Genomic DNA, 15,648 nt, shown 5'->3' on the forward strand with positions numbered 1-15,648 from the left:
ATGAAATGTATGTGAGCCATTCAGTCCGCAGCCTAGATAAAATTGCCTTGCACTGAAAGCAATTATATCCCCACATACGCAAACATATATACGCTCTATAACACACACACACACATGTATATATATATATATATATATATATATATATATATATCTATATATGTATATATACGTTCTACAGCTCATACAATATATATGTATATACATACATACATACATACATACATACATACATACATACATACATACATACATACATGTATATATATATACATATACATATATATATATATTCCTTAAATTTAAACAAATTATATGTACACGAATATCCAATTTTCTATACGAATACACGTGCTCACATATGTATAGCATATGATCGTTAAAACTAAAGAAAACTTATTTCTTCTTAAACGTTATATTGAGTAATACATCTCGCTTCAATATGATAGGAACTTTCGGCTGCAAAAACCGGCTAAATAAAGAACAATTTGTACTTTGATTTGATAAAGAAAAATATTACTTATTAGGTTATACGCAGTAACATCTGTAGAAAGAATGTATCACTTCAGACCACGAATGATTCAGAAAATTTCACCAGGTCTATCAGCCACTGACCTATTGGAAAGCTTTGACAACTAAATTTATGGAAGAGTGAGACATTCAATTACATTACAGTTCTTTGTTCCCGGGGGAAAATAAAGGGTTTTAAGTAAATGATAAACGTGAACAAATAAAGGAATAAAAATGACTCAATGAACAGGGACCCAAACGAAAGATACACTGTTAACTTTAAACTGAGACAGTCATTTAAAACATTTAAGCAACGCTGAATAAAAAGTTGACTAAAATGGTGGACACTGATCCTCTATAGATTACTAAACATAATGTATCTGGTACAATGGCTGGAAACTGAACAGGTAACGCTCCCATAATGAACTAACCATTCAATATGGACACAAACGGTAGATCGTAAGGAGTAATATTTACTTAATTTAGTAGCAAGAGGTTCCAAATACTACGCTAATAAAACAAGATATTCAAGGGATGACATGTCAGATAACTAGAAAGTAGAATTATTTTTCAGGCGGCAAAGTCTTGACTATTTACCAGAAATCAAATGCAATCAAACTTTTCAGAACATTTAACATCATCACAATGTTTCTTCTAAGCTTTTAAAAGCAAAAATGGACCTGGAATGAGCTGGGAACTGACCCTCAGACAACCGACTGCTGTTTCAAGCACAGGTTGACGGATGTCACAGGAGTTAACAAAGAAGGTTTTTACAGCTGTCAAATAACGGGATTATTTTCAAACTTCCCGTAAACTTTTTCCATAAACTGAGGAGTTGTTCAAGGCACTCAACAAAAGGTCATGTCTATAGGGATAGTGAAATTAAGAAAATGACAGGTTAGGAAATGTAGTCTGAGATAGAGTGATAGCAATTTTTATGGTTCGTGAAGGAAATGGCCTTTCCAGTTCACGAACAGGCTAAAACACTATCTGGAAAGGGACTCTGCGACAAATTCAAGACCATTAAGGAAGACCGAAATGACTAGCAAAAAAATCAAAGTCAGACCTGTAATCTTTGAAACTTCTTAATACAAAATAATCTAAGATAAACTAAAAGCAAATTCATCCGTATATAAAAAATAATTTTCTCTTAATTTTTCTGAAATACTACTCCATTCTCGATGGCAGCAATAGGGTACAATTAAAAGAAAGGAACTAATTTTCTTGTGAAAACTTCTAAAGCTTTGTAGTCAGTTGCAGAAAAAATTTAACATAAAGCAAATGTAATAATGATTGCAGGAGAAAAACTTTTCTTTAAATAAAGGTCTGTGAACCGGGAAAAATAAGTCTGATCAAATAAATCAGGAAGAAAAATTGTCAACAAACACGAGAGACATAATCAATGGAGAGGAATGAACTCAACAGCACTATGACACAACTTGATGAAAGTGGAACACAGATCGAAGACAACAGCAGGTAGTGAAAATGAAACGTGAGAGGTGTGACAGCGGATAGATCAAAAGAAGAAATAACTAAACAGATTACTTTGTGACATGTATGCGTGCATGAAACCAACACACAATAAGTAAGTTGCTAAAACATGAAATAATTTTAAAAATGTAATATATAAAAAACTGAATGACCTAATCCAAAAAGCAGCAAAACCATTAAAAGGATTTAAAAGGGCCCCCAGACCCCATAGCAAAAAATTACAAAAAAGATTCACAGAAAACAATACCATCCGTTTTAAAAAGATGGCGAGGCTTGGGCTGTAACGAGGGAAGATAGGATGACATGGTTCAGCCTGTAACAAGGATGGGGAAGACAAAAAACAAGGTTATGAAGGATGGCATAAGACAGAAAACAGAATGTATAAACGAACATATGAAAAGGCAGCGTTTGAAGCAGCAACGAAACTGAAAAATAACTGAAACACAGCTTGGGTCATCAAAGGATCATATGATGTGAGAATGTAAGATTTCTGTTGCACCATGAAAAAATTATAGGTGATAATTATGGAGGCCGGAGAATGAAGGAACAAATAGAATGACGTCTTCTAGAACAAGACAATGTGGTCTCTAGATGTTACTGCCATTAGCCTAATGCGCCTTATTCTAAGATGTGGTTTGGTCTCTGCAAAGCTTAACAATTGCCATATTTTTACATTAATTTATATAAATATATAATCAAGAGCAGAAAATAAATTGAATAAATACACTGACCGACAGTGTTTATACGAATAAGAATTCCGAATGTGTATATATATATATATATATATATATATATATATATATATATATATATAATTATGTAAATATATATATATATATATATATATATATATATATATATATATATATATATATATTTATATATATATATGTGTATATATATTTATATATATATATATTTATATGTATACATATATATATTATATATATATATATATATATATATATATATATATATATATATATATATATATATATATATATATATATATATATGTATATATAAATATATATATATATTTTATAAACAGAAGTTCTTTAAAATAATACAGTAATACACGTTATCATCAGCATCTACTTTCGACAAAGAATTAAAAAGACATCCGATATTTTCAAAGCATAAGTTCCTTTGTACCGCCTAGACTCTGTGCCGAAGGGCTCTTGCACACTACATTCGTTGTACTGACACTCCCTATCTCTCTGGTGAGGGCTTGTTTTTTAACCGCTACAAGAGTCTCCTCTATCGCTTGGTGCACCAAGTTCCCATTCAAGTATTTCATTTTGCGGTAGCTGTCCCGATAACTAGAGAATAAAAAATGGTCCGAAAGCACGTCCACTCTCTCGTTACTTCTGCTACACTGCGATTTAAGAGTTGAAGATTCACAGTTATCACTGACAGTAGCAATACCACTGCGGCTTCCTTCTAAAGTGCTACACGCGTCTAGCTTTTCACTGGATGCCTTCAAAGGCTGATCACAGTTTCCACGAACAGGCTTCGATTCTCTCGAAGAGTCGCGCAGCTCTTTCGGAGATTCTTTCTTAGAAACACTTGCACTGCAATTACCATCCCCGCTACTACTCTGAGACGCCGTTATCACATTAATTCTAGGAGTCAATTCTTTTGACAAATCAGAATCACGAGGTTTATCACTGGGAAGACTCTTAGAGGAGCTGTCCTCTTTATGAATGGGCTCGGCTCTCTTGTCGGTGCCGAACGTCACGAACTTCGTCTCTTCTGTGAGGTTGTTCTGCACTTCCTTCTTCTTCGCCAGAAGGCTCTCTTGCTGAGACTTCTGGTATCCGTTCGTTCGATGAACGGGTCGGCTGAACGTCTGTTCGTTTCTCACTCGAAGAGCCTTCTGGTCTGAGAGGTACTGGATGTAGTGCCAGTCCTCCTCAGCTCTCAGAGGCTTTCGAGTGTGGTTTTTGTCCTCTACGGGCTTATAGCTAAACTCTTTCATGCGCAGGTTGTCAGTCTGCAAGAGCCCGGTTTGACTACTGTTGTGAGGACTCAGACCACCTGCAATTAGAAGGACAATTACTGAATACTTACTCTTGCACATTACACGGATTTAAGATCCCCAGTATTTTGAAGTTACCTGACAACTAATTTACTGTTCAATAATTATATTAACTTTTAAAGTAATTAGTATGAAAAACTTCAAATACAAAAGTTACTTTTTGCGGTCAAAACTGACAACAAGGTTATCATAACGTAAAAGGAAAATATCTCAGTTTGCGCTAAAGAAGATAACTATCAGAGCATTAAAGCTTCAAAAAATAATATTGTCACAGAGTTCAAAAGGTCAAATACTAATGCTCAAATGTTTGGAATGAATACCTATATTTATTGAGTTACAAATTCATGAGATACACGTTTCATTTCGATAAGTGTAGGAGTATATACACTAAACAAATTAATGCCCTTTCTTGGTGCCTGAATCGTTTCAGTGCTGAAAGTCGATATTCCTGGAAGCATGGTCGAGGCCAGGCATTTAACTGGAAACCTTCTTCCCATATTTGCTCAGGAGACATTTGGTTCTCAAGTAGTCGGAACAATGTATAATATTTGCTAGTGCGATTTCTGGTAATTATGACTAATGCAGTAGCATGCTTTCACACTATATATCTATATATATATATATATATATATATATATATATATATATATATATATATATATTTATTATATATATATATAAATTATTATATAAATATAATATAAATTTATATATATATATATTATATATATATATATATATATATATATACTGTATATATATATATGCCCATATGTAAAAATACAAATTTATGAAATATTAATTAGGAGATATATTTCTATTGCCCCCACAAGCTCTGAATCCAAAAAAAAAAAAAAAACAGTCATTTCATAAATTCTTTATAGGTTCCAAAAACTCGTATTCTTACACCAAACATTTATTCACATTTCTTCAGTTGCTAACGAGAAACAAAGACATCTTTTCGCAAACTGGGAGGACTTGCAGGGGCATGAAATCATCTCCGTCGGATACCTGAAATGAGAGTTATTTAGTTTTTCACGAATCAAAACCCGCAAAAAAAGATTTTTCTCAAACCTGCTCTATTGTTAACTTTTCCTCTTGAAGAGTACACCAGAAGATGATTATTGTGCCTGGGAACTGCGCTGACAATGCATCTCGGAGCACCATTAACGTCTGTAAATAAAAAGTAAGAACAACGAACGTGAGAAGAAAAGGGAGAACAACAAGTATGAGGAAAAATGTAAGAAACTTGTTGGGTCATCCGGATCGCGAAGAAAAGGACACCCCCCGCAACCTTCCTTCCTGCCTGCCCCCAGTACCGCCATAATTTTACTCCTGCAGGTCAATCTTCTACGATACAATCAATCTTCTTACTTTTTGACCTTTTTTTTTTTTACCCTGATCTTTTCGTCCCTAACGAAACTTTAAGTTCTTCCTAATTATCTAATTACTATGGAAAGATAATTTTGGCCTGGTCTTTTAAAATATCGTGAAAATATTCTCTTTATTTTTTGAACGACAACGTAGGTATAAAGTTTACTCCCCCTTCGCTATCTTATCATTTTTATCTCTTCTTTCTATAAGAAAAATGGATTTTATAATCTACAAAACAACGCATATCTATCATAATCTGCTCCATTTCCTTTATCAAAAAAATCACATTTGCCACTATCATAATCTGTTAAGTTACGATGAAAAGCTTATCTTTAAAACTTCGTCATTTACATGTTTTGATTTTTTCATGGGGTTTATTTAAACGAGTTTTCGAATACTTGCCTATACAACTAAAAGGTTTAATGCATTTAAATATAAAGGGAAACGTTAATGGTGCATAGCATGCCACATAAAGGAGTATTACTGTGTTTTAAAAAACTTTCTTTAAATGAACATTACATAAATAGTTACACCTATAAAAATAATTTTACGCGTTAATTATTTTTACACATGCATGCAATGACCTCTTGCCAATATTTTTCAATTTCAGACAAAGTTTCACCTACTTCACAAATTTTTTTTTAAACACTTGGTTCTAAATCAACTTGATATTCAAAATACATTTATTTCTTTAATGGAATATGACTTTTAAAGTTATCTGAAAATAATTCAAATATTACGTAACATACTTAGCATTGCAGAGAAATGCAGTAAAAGTGGTTTTGTTGATTTTTCCATATTTATGAGACCATAAATTTCACAAGAATAGTATCTCTAAGGATTAAAGGTCAAGGATTATGTAAGACGCCTACTAGCCTTAACAAACTTGAGGAGCATTATCTCTGAAAAAGGACACACGACAGAATGACAAAGGACTGACGGGAAGAATGGAATGTTTCCACTCCCTGCAATTAGAACAATGAATGTCGACAGAGAACCGCAGTTCACATTCAAGCAGACTTGCCTCTAAGAGAGAGAGAGAGAGAGAGAGAGAGAGAGAGAGAGAGAGAGAAAGCATTTATAAAGCATTTACGTAAGCACGTGGACTGAGTAAATTGAAGACTGAATGAATATTCTAAAAAAAATAAAAAGTAATAAAATGTTTCTCCTTTCTTGGACAAAATTTTCTTTATTGCGTTAATGACCATAGTTATTGCCACGCCAGCTACATCAGTCAATCAAATAATCAATAATAATGCATTAGAATCATAATTAAGGTTGAATACACCAGAAACTACACAAAATACTGTAAAAAAAAAGTTGCAAAAGGTACCGCACAAAAGTATATAATCGCACTGGCCACAGCCTCACATTACATCTCTTTTCTGATCTTGCAAGGCGATAAATATGTTCAGTCTCTTCCATCTCAACCTCCTCTCTAATTCCTACATACTTCCATCCTTTTAAATGGCGGTCAATAGTTACCTCTGAGAATACCCTAACATTTTCCTTCCTCGTTTTTGCTTTTAGTTGCTTTTGGGCCTCGATCGAAGAAAAGTCATCAAAATTTATTTATCCCGTCACCGGATAAATGACGAGGGTTCTGGTAAGTGGTTTTACAACACTTTTACACCTCGTATCTCAGTAATACCAAAGGAAGTTGCATACTTACATCACATAAAAAGTAAATTTTGCCTCTACACTATACTAAAAGAGAGCAAGAGCCAAAACAACGGCACAGAACTAAAATTACTATAATTAAAACAAAATCGGGAAAAGGATGGGAAATATGAGTAAAATGATGACTGAAATGTCATCGAAATGAGGGCATCTGGGCATTGCAATCATGAATAACAAAAATTTTCAGAAAAGACACCAGTATAATGTGCATATTTCAATTCCCAAAACAATAATAGGATGGAAAGTATATTCTAAATGGTCATCTGTTACTGACACGTTCAGGAAAATGGGGATGGTGAAGAATCCATTTCATGTGTTTATATGTTACAGCGTGTAATGTACTGTGCTGTTTCTCTTCATACTCAAATAACTATTTTCTGAGTCAAGTATTTTCTCATATTCCATTATTTTCTCTTAAAAGCATTGGAATACACAATTCTACAACTCCCATAATTCTAACAATCACTACTAGCATTATAGTAAGTAATCTCTGTTTAAGAAATGAATGACCGTTTAGGCTAACAGATCAATGTGTGTGTGTGTGTGTGTGTGTGTGTGTGAGAGAGAGAGAGAGAGAGAGAGAGAGAGAGAGAGAGAGAGAGAGAGAGAGAGAGAGAAATACCGACTTTGCATTGTTTCTGCTATCTACTCCTTATATAACTTCTGTTTTTGCAAGATAATCTTTTTGAAAATTGTCTTTTTCCCATAATTACCTCAACATCTGTATGCACAATTTCACTCTGAGATTCATATCACCATTATGTGTATGTTATATATATATATATATATATATATATATATATATATATATATATATATATATATATATATATATATATATATATATATATATATATATATATATATATATATATATATATATATATATATATATATATATGATATTGTAGTTAAACATTAACGCGTGGCCGTTTTATACTCACAAATCTTAAGCCACAAATATCGTTTAATGTCCAATTCTCTATACTTTGGGAATGAATTACGCCCAAAGGGAATTATAACTGATTAGTGCTTCGGCAATAGCCAAGATTAGAAGCACTTATCAATTATGATTTCCTTTGGGTGTAAGCTATTCCTACGGATGGTAAATTGATTTTAATATATATATATATATATATATATATATATATATATATATATATATATATATATATATATATATATATATATACATATATATATATATACACACATATATATATATATATATATATATATATATATATATATATATATAATTTACATACACACATTAAATATGCTTATGCATATGTATAAATATAAATATGTTTGTGTATTAGAGGCAGTGATTCTTCAAACAAATTACATCTTAACTGAGCGGGCCTTTACAGAATGAATAGACGATGCAGTGTTGGCTATGAGAGCGTTGATGAATTTTGCATCCTAATCTTGCATGCGATTTAAATGACCAACATCGGGTAATTGAAGACGAAATCTTTAGTACATTACGTCTGGTGTTCCAGTGAAAGACTCTTGAACTTGGAAATATACTACATTACAGTGAGCATAAAAGTTCTTTTGTAATGAGGAACTTAGAAAGTGGCGTAGTTTTTAAGGTACAGAGATTTCTTTCACTTTAATACCGCCATCCTAATGGAGCAGAGTTTCACCATATTTGTGTAATGAATGATTTCAGTGGTATTTTCATTTATTTCTAATTATACTGTAGTCTACTTTATTTCTGGCTTTCTCTTTGTCATGTATATGAGGCATTATTTTTTGTGGATGTATGCTAAGGTATGGATGCATTATTCTGTTCAACATGAGAATCTGGCGTGTATGAATGTAGTATGTATGTATGTATGTAGATACATACATTATATATAATATATATACACACATACTGTATATATATATATATATATATATATATATATATATATATATATATATATATATATATATATATATATTATTATGCATACCAGCTCACACACACACAACATATATATATATATATATATATATATATATATATATATATATATATATATATATATATATATATACATATATACATACACACACACATAACTTTTATTAGGGGAATAACAAGATATGAAATATAAAGGGTACATGGCCACAAGGAGGGAATTGAAACAACGGAGTGCCGGTCTTCCCGAAGGACCACTGCATCTATTTCAAGGCCATGAAAGGGGCTTATGTGATTTTGCACCCGCTCGTAAAATTACTGCTTTCGTTACCGAAGCATCACAGACAATGAGACGGAGAGTAATAACACAAATCATCATTCCAGATTTATAAGGATGAAGAGGTATGGAAAATCACAATACAACCTTCCATGGATGCGATTACTGTCTGCACATTATATTTTTCAGATTCAATATGTTCGGTATTGATAAAGCATCCTAATAAGTCCCTTTGATACAAAAAAATTTAGGATTTTTTAAGTGTTAAAATTTGAAATTTTTTCGAAGAATAGCATTTACCATAAGAGAGAAAGATGCACAGAAGCTAACCACGAAACCTTGGAAATCGAAGAAAGCTTATTCGACATTCTTTTTCTTTTATTATGAAATGGTAAAACTTACATGTTGAAACTTTCAACTTAATGAATTTTCTCGCATGTCACTCGAACATTTATGAATCAATAATCACACAAATTGATAGCAAATGAAACCTATTTGATGAAAGTCTTTAATGAAAGTCCCCATGTTCACCACTGAACCCTGAACGGAAAACATTCTATGCGAACCTGGCTCAAAATTTTACATTTATAAAACATACAGGTGACTGTGTAGAACTCTCAATGCCGAGAACAGGAGTAATTTTGTATAAGGTCCACAATAATATATCAATAGAATGTGCGACTTTATAAAAATGTATAAAAAGCTTTCGAACCCTATCATGGGTTCATCTTCAGTCCAACTGAAGATGAACCCAGGATAAGGTTCGAAAGCTTTTTATACATTTTTATAAAGTCTCACATTCCACTGATATATTATTGTGGACCTTATAAAACATAAAGGTGAACATAAGGAAAAAGATATTGAAATTACTCTTCACATAAAAAAGGGTATGCACTAAAATATTTAAAAACGCAAAAATACCAATAAACGTGTACCAAAATAAATGCATAAATTCGCACCTAATTGCGCGCGCGCGCGCGTGTGTGTATATGAGAGAGGGGGAGAGAAAGAGCATGGTAAAAATTCACGCTCTGTCAGTCTTTAAACTAAAGCATAAAAGAAAGTTTTTTGCCTGTGAAAACGCGATTCTTATCCACGTTGCCCCAGTCCCTTCTATAAAACCAAAATATCCAAATCCTTTTGCCCGATAGGCAGCTAGACATTTGAACAGCAGTTTGATCTGAAAAGAATTTTTTCCTTTGACGTTTGCGCATACATGCACTTGCATAGTGCTTTCGAGTTTTCCAGTCTTGAGAGCGAAACATACCTTTGAGCTTCAGATTAAAAAAATGAATAAGGAGTCTTCTAAAAATAGCTGTTATCTTTGTTATAGACAGTGAGTTATGCTTTTGTTCTCCTTCAAAAGGAAAACACTTCTTTAATCAAACCAGAACTGACTGGTATATGGAGTCATTTTGACAAATTTAGCAGTTTATAAACACTTGCTTAGAAATAGAGATATCAAGAAATCGAAAAGAGATTAAGATATACACTTCAATCAACGCCATAAACCTAAATACTATACGACAGTAAAGAAAAAACTATATTCACAGATGACTCATATAGCAATATGTACGTAAAAGCTCCCATAATATACAAACTGTTCAACACACAAGAAAAAATGGAAATGCCCTAGATTCAAATTACACTAAGTTATTACTTATTAACATACAACAAGCATTACTGTGCCATAAGTATCTCGTAAGAGACTAATGGCTAAGAATAATTATAGTGCGGATCTCAGGCACACCACAATTATTTCTCATTAATCATCTCCCTATTCGTGCAATATTAACATCAAAAGTTAAGTAATGTTTTCGCATCCCAGAGCCTATTAAATGTATCAAATCCTGGTATCAGAATAAAATCGTGACTTCGGCAATTATATAATGAAAATATGGACCCCTGATTTTTTTTTTAGAAATAACAGACTGAAAATTTTTGGGGATACTAGAATTAACAAACAACCAATTATCAGTTAATGAATGAAACGTTGCGTTCACAGCCGGAAGAAATGTTATGTAGAGCATTGTTGAAAAGCATAAAGATTTCTTAAAAGACATTAAAGGCGAGTTACTGTTGTGAACACAAACCTAATAAGTCCGATAGTGTGAATCTTTATTAAGAATCTTTATTACTCAAATATTCATTTCACTTTCAATCTATGCCCTTTTTTATTAATGAAAGCTCCTGTATAAAAAAAATAATTCTAAAACGTTATTGCTCAAATAAATCTGAATTGAAATTAATTTACACTTAATCTCCGGACTTTTTCATCTCCACTTTATGGCTGCAGACTTTTTTTTTTTTTTTTTTGCCGTGCGAGGTAATTCATGAAATGAAGTTTCCAGAATAATGGAACATAATTCCTGTGCAGGGTGTCATTATTGGTGATGAAAAAATATATTCTTGGGGGAACCTGGAGGAATTACCTGTATTTCCCTCTCTCTCTCTCTCTCTCTCTCTCTCTAACACAGACACATACATACACACACTAAGAAGCTTAGCATTTAAACATGCATCTTTAGTATCTACAAATGCATTGGCAAATTTCTCTCTCTCTCTCTCTCTCTCTCTCTCTCTCTCTAACACAGACACATACATACACACACACTAAGAATCTTAGCATTTAAACATGTATCTTTAGTATCTACAAATGCATTGGCAAATTCCTCTCTCTCTCTCTCTCCCCTAACACAGACACACACACACACACACACACACTCTAAGAAACTTGACATTTAACCATGTATCTGTAGTATATACAAATGTACTGACAAATTGTCCTTAAAGGATTTGGGTTAAGCTGAACTATTTTTAAAAATTTAAAAACCGAAACTAACTGAGTGTGTTCTGATTTCATCCTACAAAAATAATTTTTTAAGCATTTTGCATTTACAATCATTATAAAACTCATGCATGTTTCACGCTGGTAAGTTAATCTTGCAAGAATGAAATTTTGCATTGAGATTCTGATTACAAGTTTTTTTTTCTCCTGGAATCTTCTTGGTTTTTAAATTTTGATTAATTTATTTAAATTTTTTTACTTCCGTATCCTCGTCAAAGTCGCTTCTGCACTGAAATCCTTTATACAACAAAAACGACAGATCATTTTGTAAAAACAACATGAAGATAAGGTCCTTTCTTGACAAGGTATTTTCTCTCTCTCTCTCTCTCTCTCTCTCTCTCTCTCTCTCTCTCTCTCTCTCTCTCTCTCTCTATTTATTCAGATTTTGGAATTCTGAATATAGCAAACTACAAGCTTGTTTATATCCATCTGATCACGCGAGAATGCCAACACACACACAAATACTGTAACTTTGAAGACATTTTAATTAATGTTGATGGGCTGGACGCCATCGACAATAAGCTCACCACCCGAGGTTTAGCTCAAGGCAATAATTAAGGGCCGAGGCCCGTTGGAGCCAATTTGTTTATGCAGATTGAAGTCATACCGTGAGACTCCTATGCAGCCCCGTTGGTTCACTGGCGTATAAATTCAATTTCCAGAAACAAAAGATAATCAGTTATCTCCTCACATATTGAAAGCCATTACATTTTCCAACAATTAATGGCCTCTTTTAAGAGACACATTTTAAACTTATCTATTATTGCTATTTAAGGCCTCTGCATTTCATATTGTAAAAGTATCTGCAGCTAAAGAAAGTTTACACCAGAAACACGACTACGCTGGCATTACAGCGACCTTCCAGCATCTAACAAAGAGAAAGAATTCGCCGACCTAATTACCGAAGATTAATTGCCTGATTTTAAATCATCAGGCATCATAAACGGTCAGGGTTAATGTCACCATTAATTACACAAGAAAATAAGAAAGAGTTATGGGGAAAATTCCCGGTAATACTCATGTAAACATATCGTGAATACGCTGTCTTCATTAGACCGGATGACCCGAGTTATTAGGTCTCGGTATAAAATGTCCTAAGTCAATATTTTTAGCGTTGAAGGGAAGACTTGGTGGGAGTCTAATTCCATCCGGAAGCCACGGGAGGCTATAAAAAAAAAATCAGCAGTTTTCAGAGGTGACGTTGCCAAGATTAAAATATCGAAAGTGAAAAGAAAAAATTTTATACCAGAAAAAGACAGTTTCTTCCTTTAATTCCGGAAGAAGATTAATATGCATTTATTTCATGATTGGTTCTAGGTTAATTAAAAGCCAATATATTTAGGCTTTGAATCTTTCATACGCAAACAAAAGCAGCCAAAATCCCACCTATTATCTTTACACAAAACCAGTGCTTGCGAAAATGGGGGAAATAAGGGACGAATGCATATATATATATATATATATATATATATATATATATATATATATATATATATATATATATATATATATATATATATATATATATGTATATATATATATATATATATGTAATATATATAACTATATATCACTGGATTTATATATATATATATATATAACTATAACGCTGAATATAAATTTATATAAATACAAACAGCTGGATTTAAAACAGATAATGAAATACAAACAGAGCACACACACACATCCCCCGCAAACTACGCGGAACATGTAAAAGAATATGAAAAAAAGTCACTTAACTACCAACAACTACAGTTAAAAGAATATAAATCCATTATAGTGCATTCAAAAGTAATGGCCGTTTTATACAATAAAATGGTTTTATGTCAGTTAACCCCAGCGGTTTTATGATCAAACCTAATTTCCCTATATTTTTTTTTTATTGCTGTATATCGTTTGCGTTAGAATGCCTTTGAGCAAGTAAATGTGAAAGATCACGCACTCCGTAGCTTGTATACGTATGTATGTACACACACACACACACACACACACACATATATATATATATATATATATATATATATATATATATATATATATATATATATATATATATATATATATATATATATATAAACATGATAACAGTTATCCCACGTCCACCCCATAGCTAGTGAATTAGGATGAACCCCGTGTACAGAAAACTTTCATGAAATCAAATTTTCATTCTTCTCATTTCAAGGCTCATAATTCGAATTTAACCTCCTGAACATACAGCCCACCCAGCTTTTTTCTTACAGGCACTCTCAAGCTTCCCCAGAATTGAGAATACCCTTTTTAACACAAATTCTACACCATTTAGCCTTCACTTTCTTTGTCTTCCGAATCATCCTTACAGTATTTTTCAACACCATACTGTCCTTGTGACCAAATTGACTTATGAACACCGATCCTTGTCTGTACATTACCAACCTTCCCACAGCTTCGTTGCGTGTCCATATTTCTCTCCTTTCACCAGTATTTTCTACTGAAATATTCATCTCAAGAACTTGAGCTCTTTTCTGTTATTCATATCTACCATTTATACTTCAGTTACATAAAATAAGTCTGCTCAAAGATTCCTTCATACATTCCAGTCTTTGCCTCCACTGATACATATATATATATGTATATATGTGTTTTAGTTTTGTCACTCACTAACTCTCAAATAACGTTTTAATACTCTCAAATATTAAGAAAAATATACACTTTGCCTTGTGAATAACTCACACAAGAAGGGAATTATATTTGAACAAAGAATCTATTATTCCCTTGGGTGTAAAGTGAATTGATTTTTTTGTGGCTTTATATATATATATATATATATATATATATATATATATATATATATATATATATATATATATATATATATATAAATATATAATATACATATAAATATATATATATTTATTTATTTATATTAATATATATTTATAAACATATATAATGAACAATGCATAGATGCTAAATTCATACATTAAACTTGTGTCCTTATCAATAGGTTTGTTGAGAAGCGCTCGCAGGAAAAGGCGAAAGGCAAGTTCGTAGATCCTGAGCATTCTTCTTTATTTCAAGACCTGATCACAGTAACTGCGATCGGGTCTTGGAATAAAGACGAAAGCTCAGGATCTACGGTCTTTCCTTTCACTTTTTCCCGCGAGCGCTTCTCATATTTATATGTCACGGGACCATTGTGGTATCCGATGAATAGGTTTGTTAAATAAATATTCAGGGAATGAATGAAGACGCAGATTTAGAAAGGAATACGTTTAAGCACATTATAGTATGAACAACTTAGTCTGAAGGTTATGAAAATATTGTGCATTACTATCATCTCTCATGTAACATCAGTACCCTTGTCAGCTTGTTGCCGGCGGGTGAAGGTGGGTAAGGAAAGTATCGTATTTCCACGTCGTTATCTTCTCCGGGCCATACCCAAAGTTCTTTAAAAAAAATCAATATCACGATAGATGACATGGGTCCTCAGGTGTTTGTAGTTGATAGGAGACAATCTAGTTTGCTAATTATTT

At 32.5% G+C, this 15,648-nt stretch overlaps 1 protein-coding gene across 1 annotated transcript in view; it reads right to left on the reverse strand.

The window, feature by feature from the left end:
- Nucleotides 1-3,086: 3,086 nt before the first annotated feature.
- Nucleotides 3,087-15,648, reverse strand: part of LOC136830967 (tachykinin-like peptides receptor 99D) — a 247,267-nt gene continuing 234,705 nt past the window's right edge. Inside the window, exons 9-10 of the mRNA XM_067090924.1 lie at nucleotides 5,117-5,215; nucleotides 3,087-4,041 (exon numbers count right to left, since the gene is read on the reverse strand). Coding sequence (XP_066947025.1) covers nucleotides 3,134-4,041; nucleotides 5,117-5,215 — 1,007 coding nt within the window. The 3' untranslated portion in view covers nucleotides 3,087-3,133. The remainder of the gene's footprint in view (nucleotides 4,042-5,116; nucleotides 5,216-15,648) is intronic.

The sequence above is a fragment of the Macrobrachium rosenbergii genome, chromosome 47 (genome assembly GCF_040412425.1).
Source record: "Macrobrachium rosenbergii isolate ZJJX-2024 chromosome 47, ASM4041242v1, whole genome shotgun sequence".
In the NCBI taxonomy this organism is placed as follows: Eukaryota; Metazoa; Arthropoda; class Malacostraca; order Decapoda; family Palaemonidae; genus Macrobrachium; species Macrobrachium rosenbergii.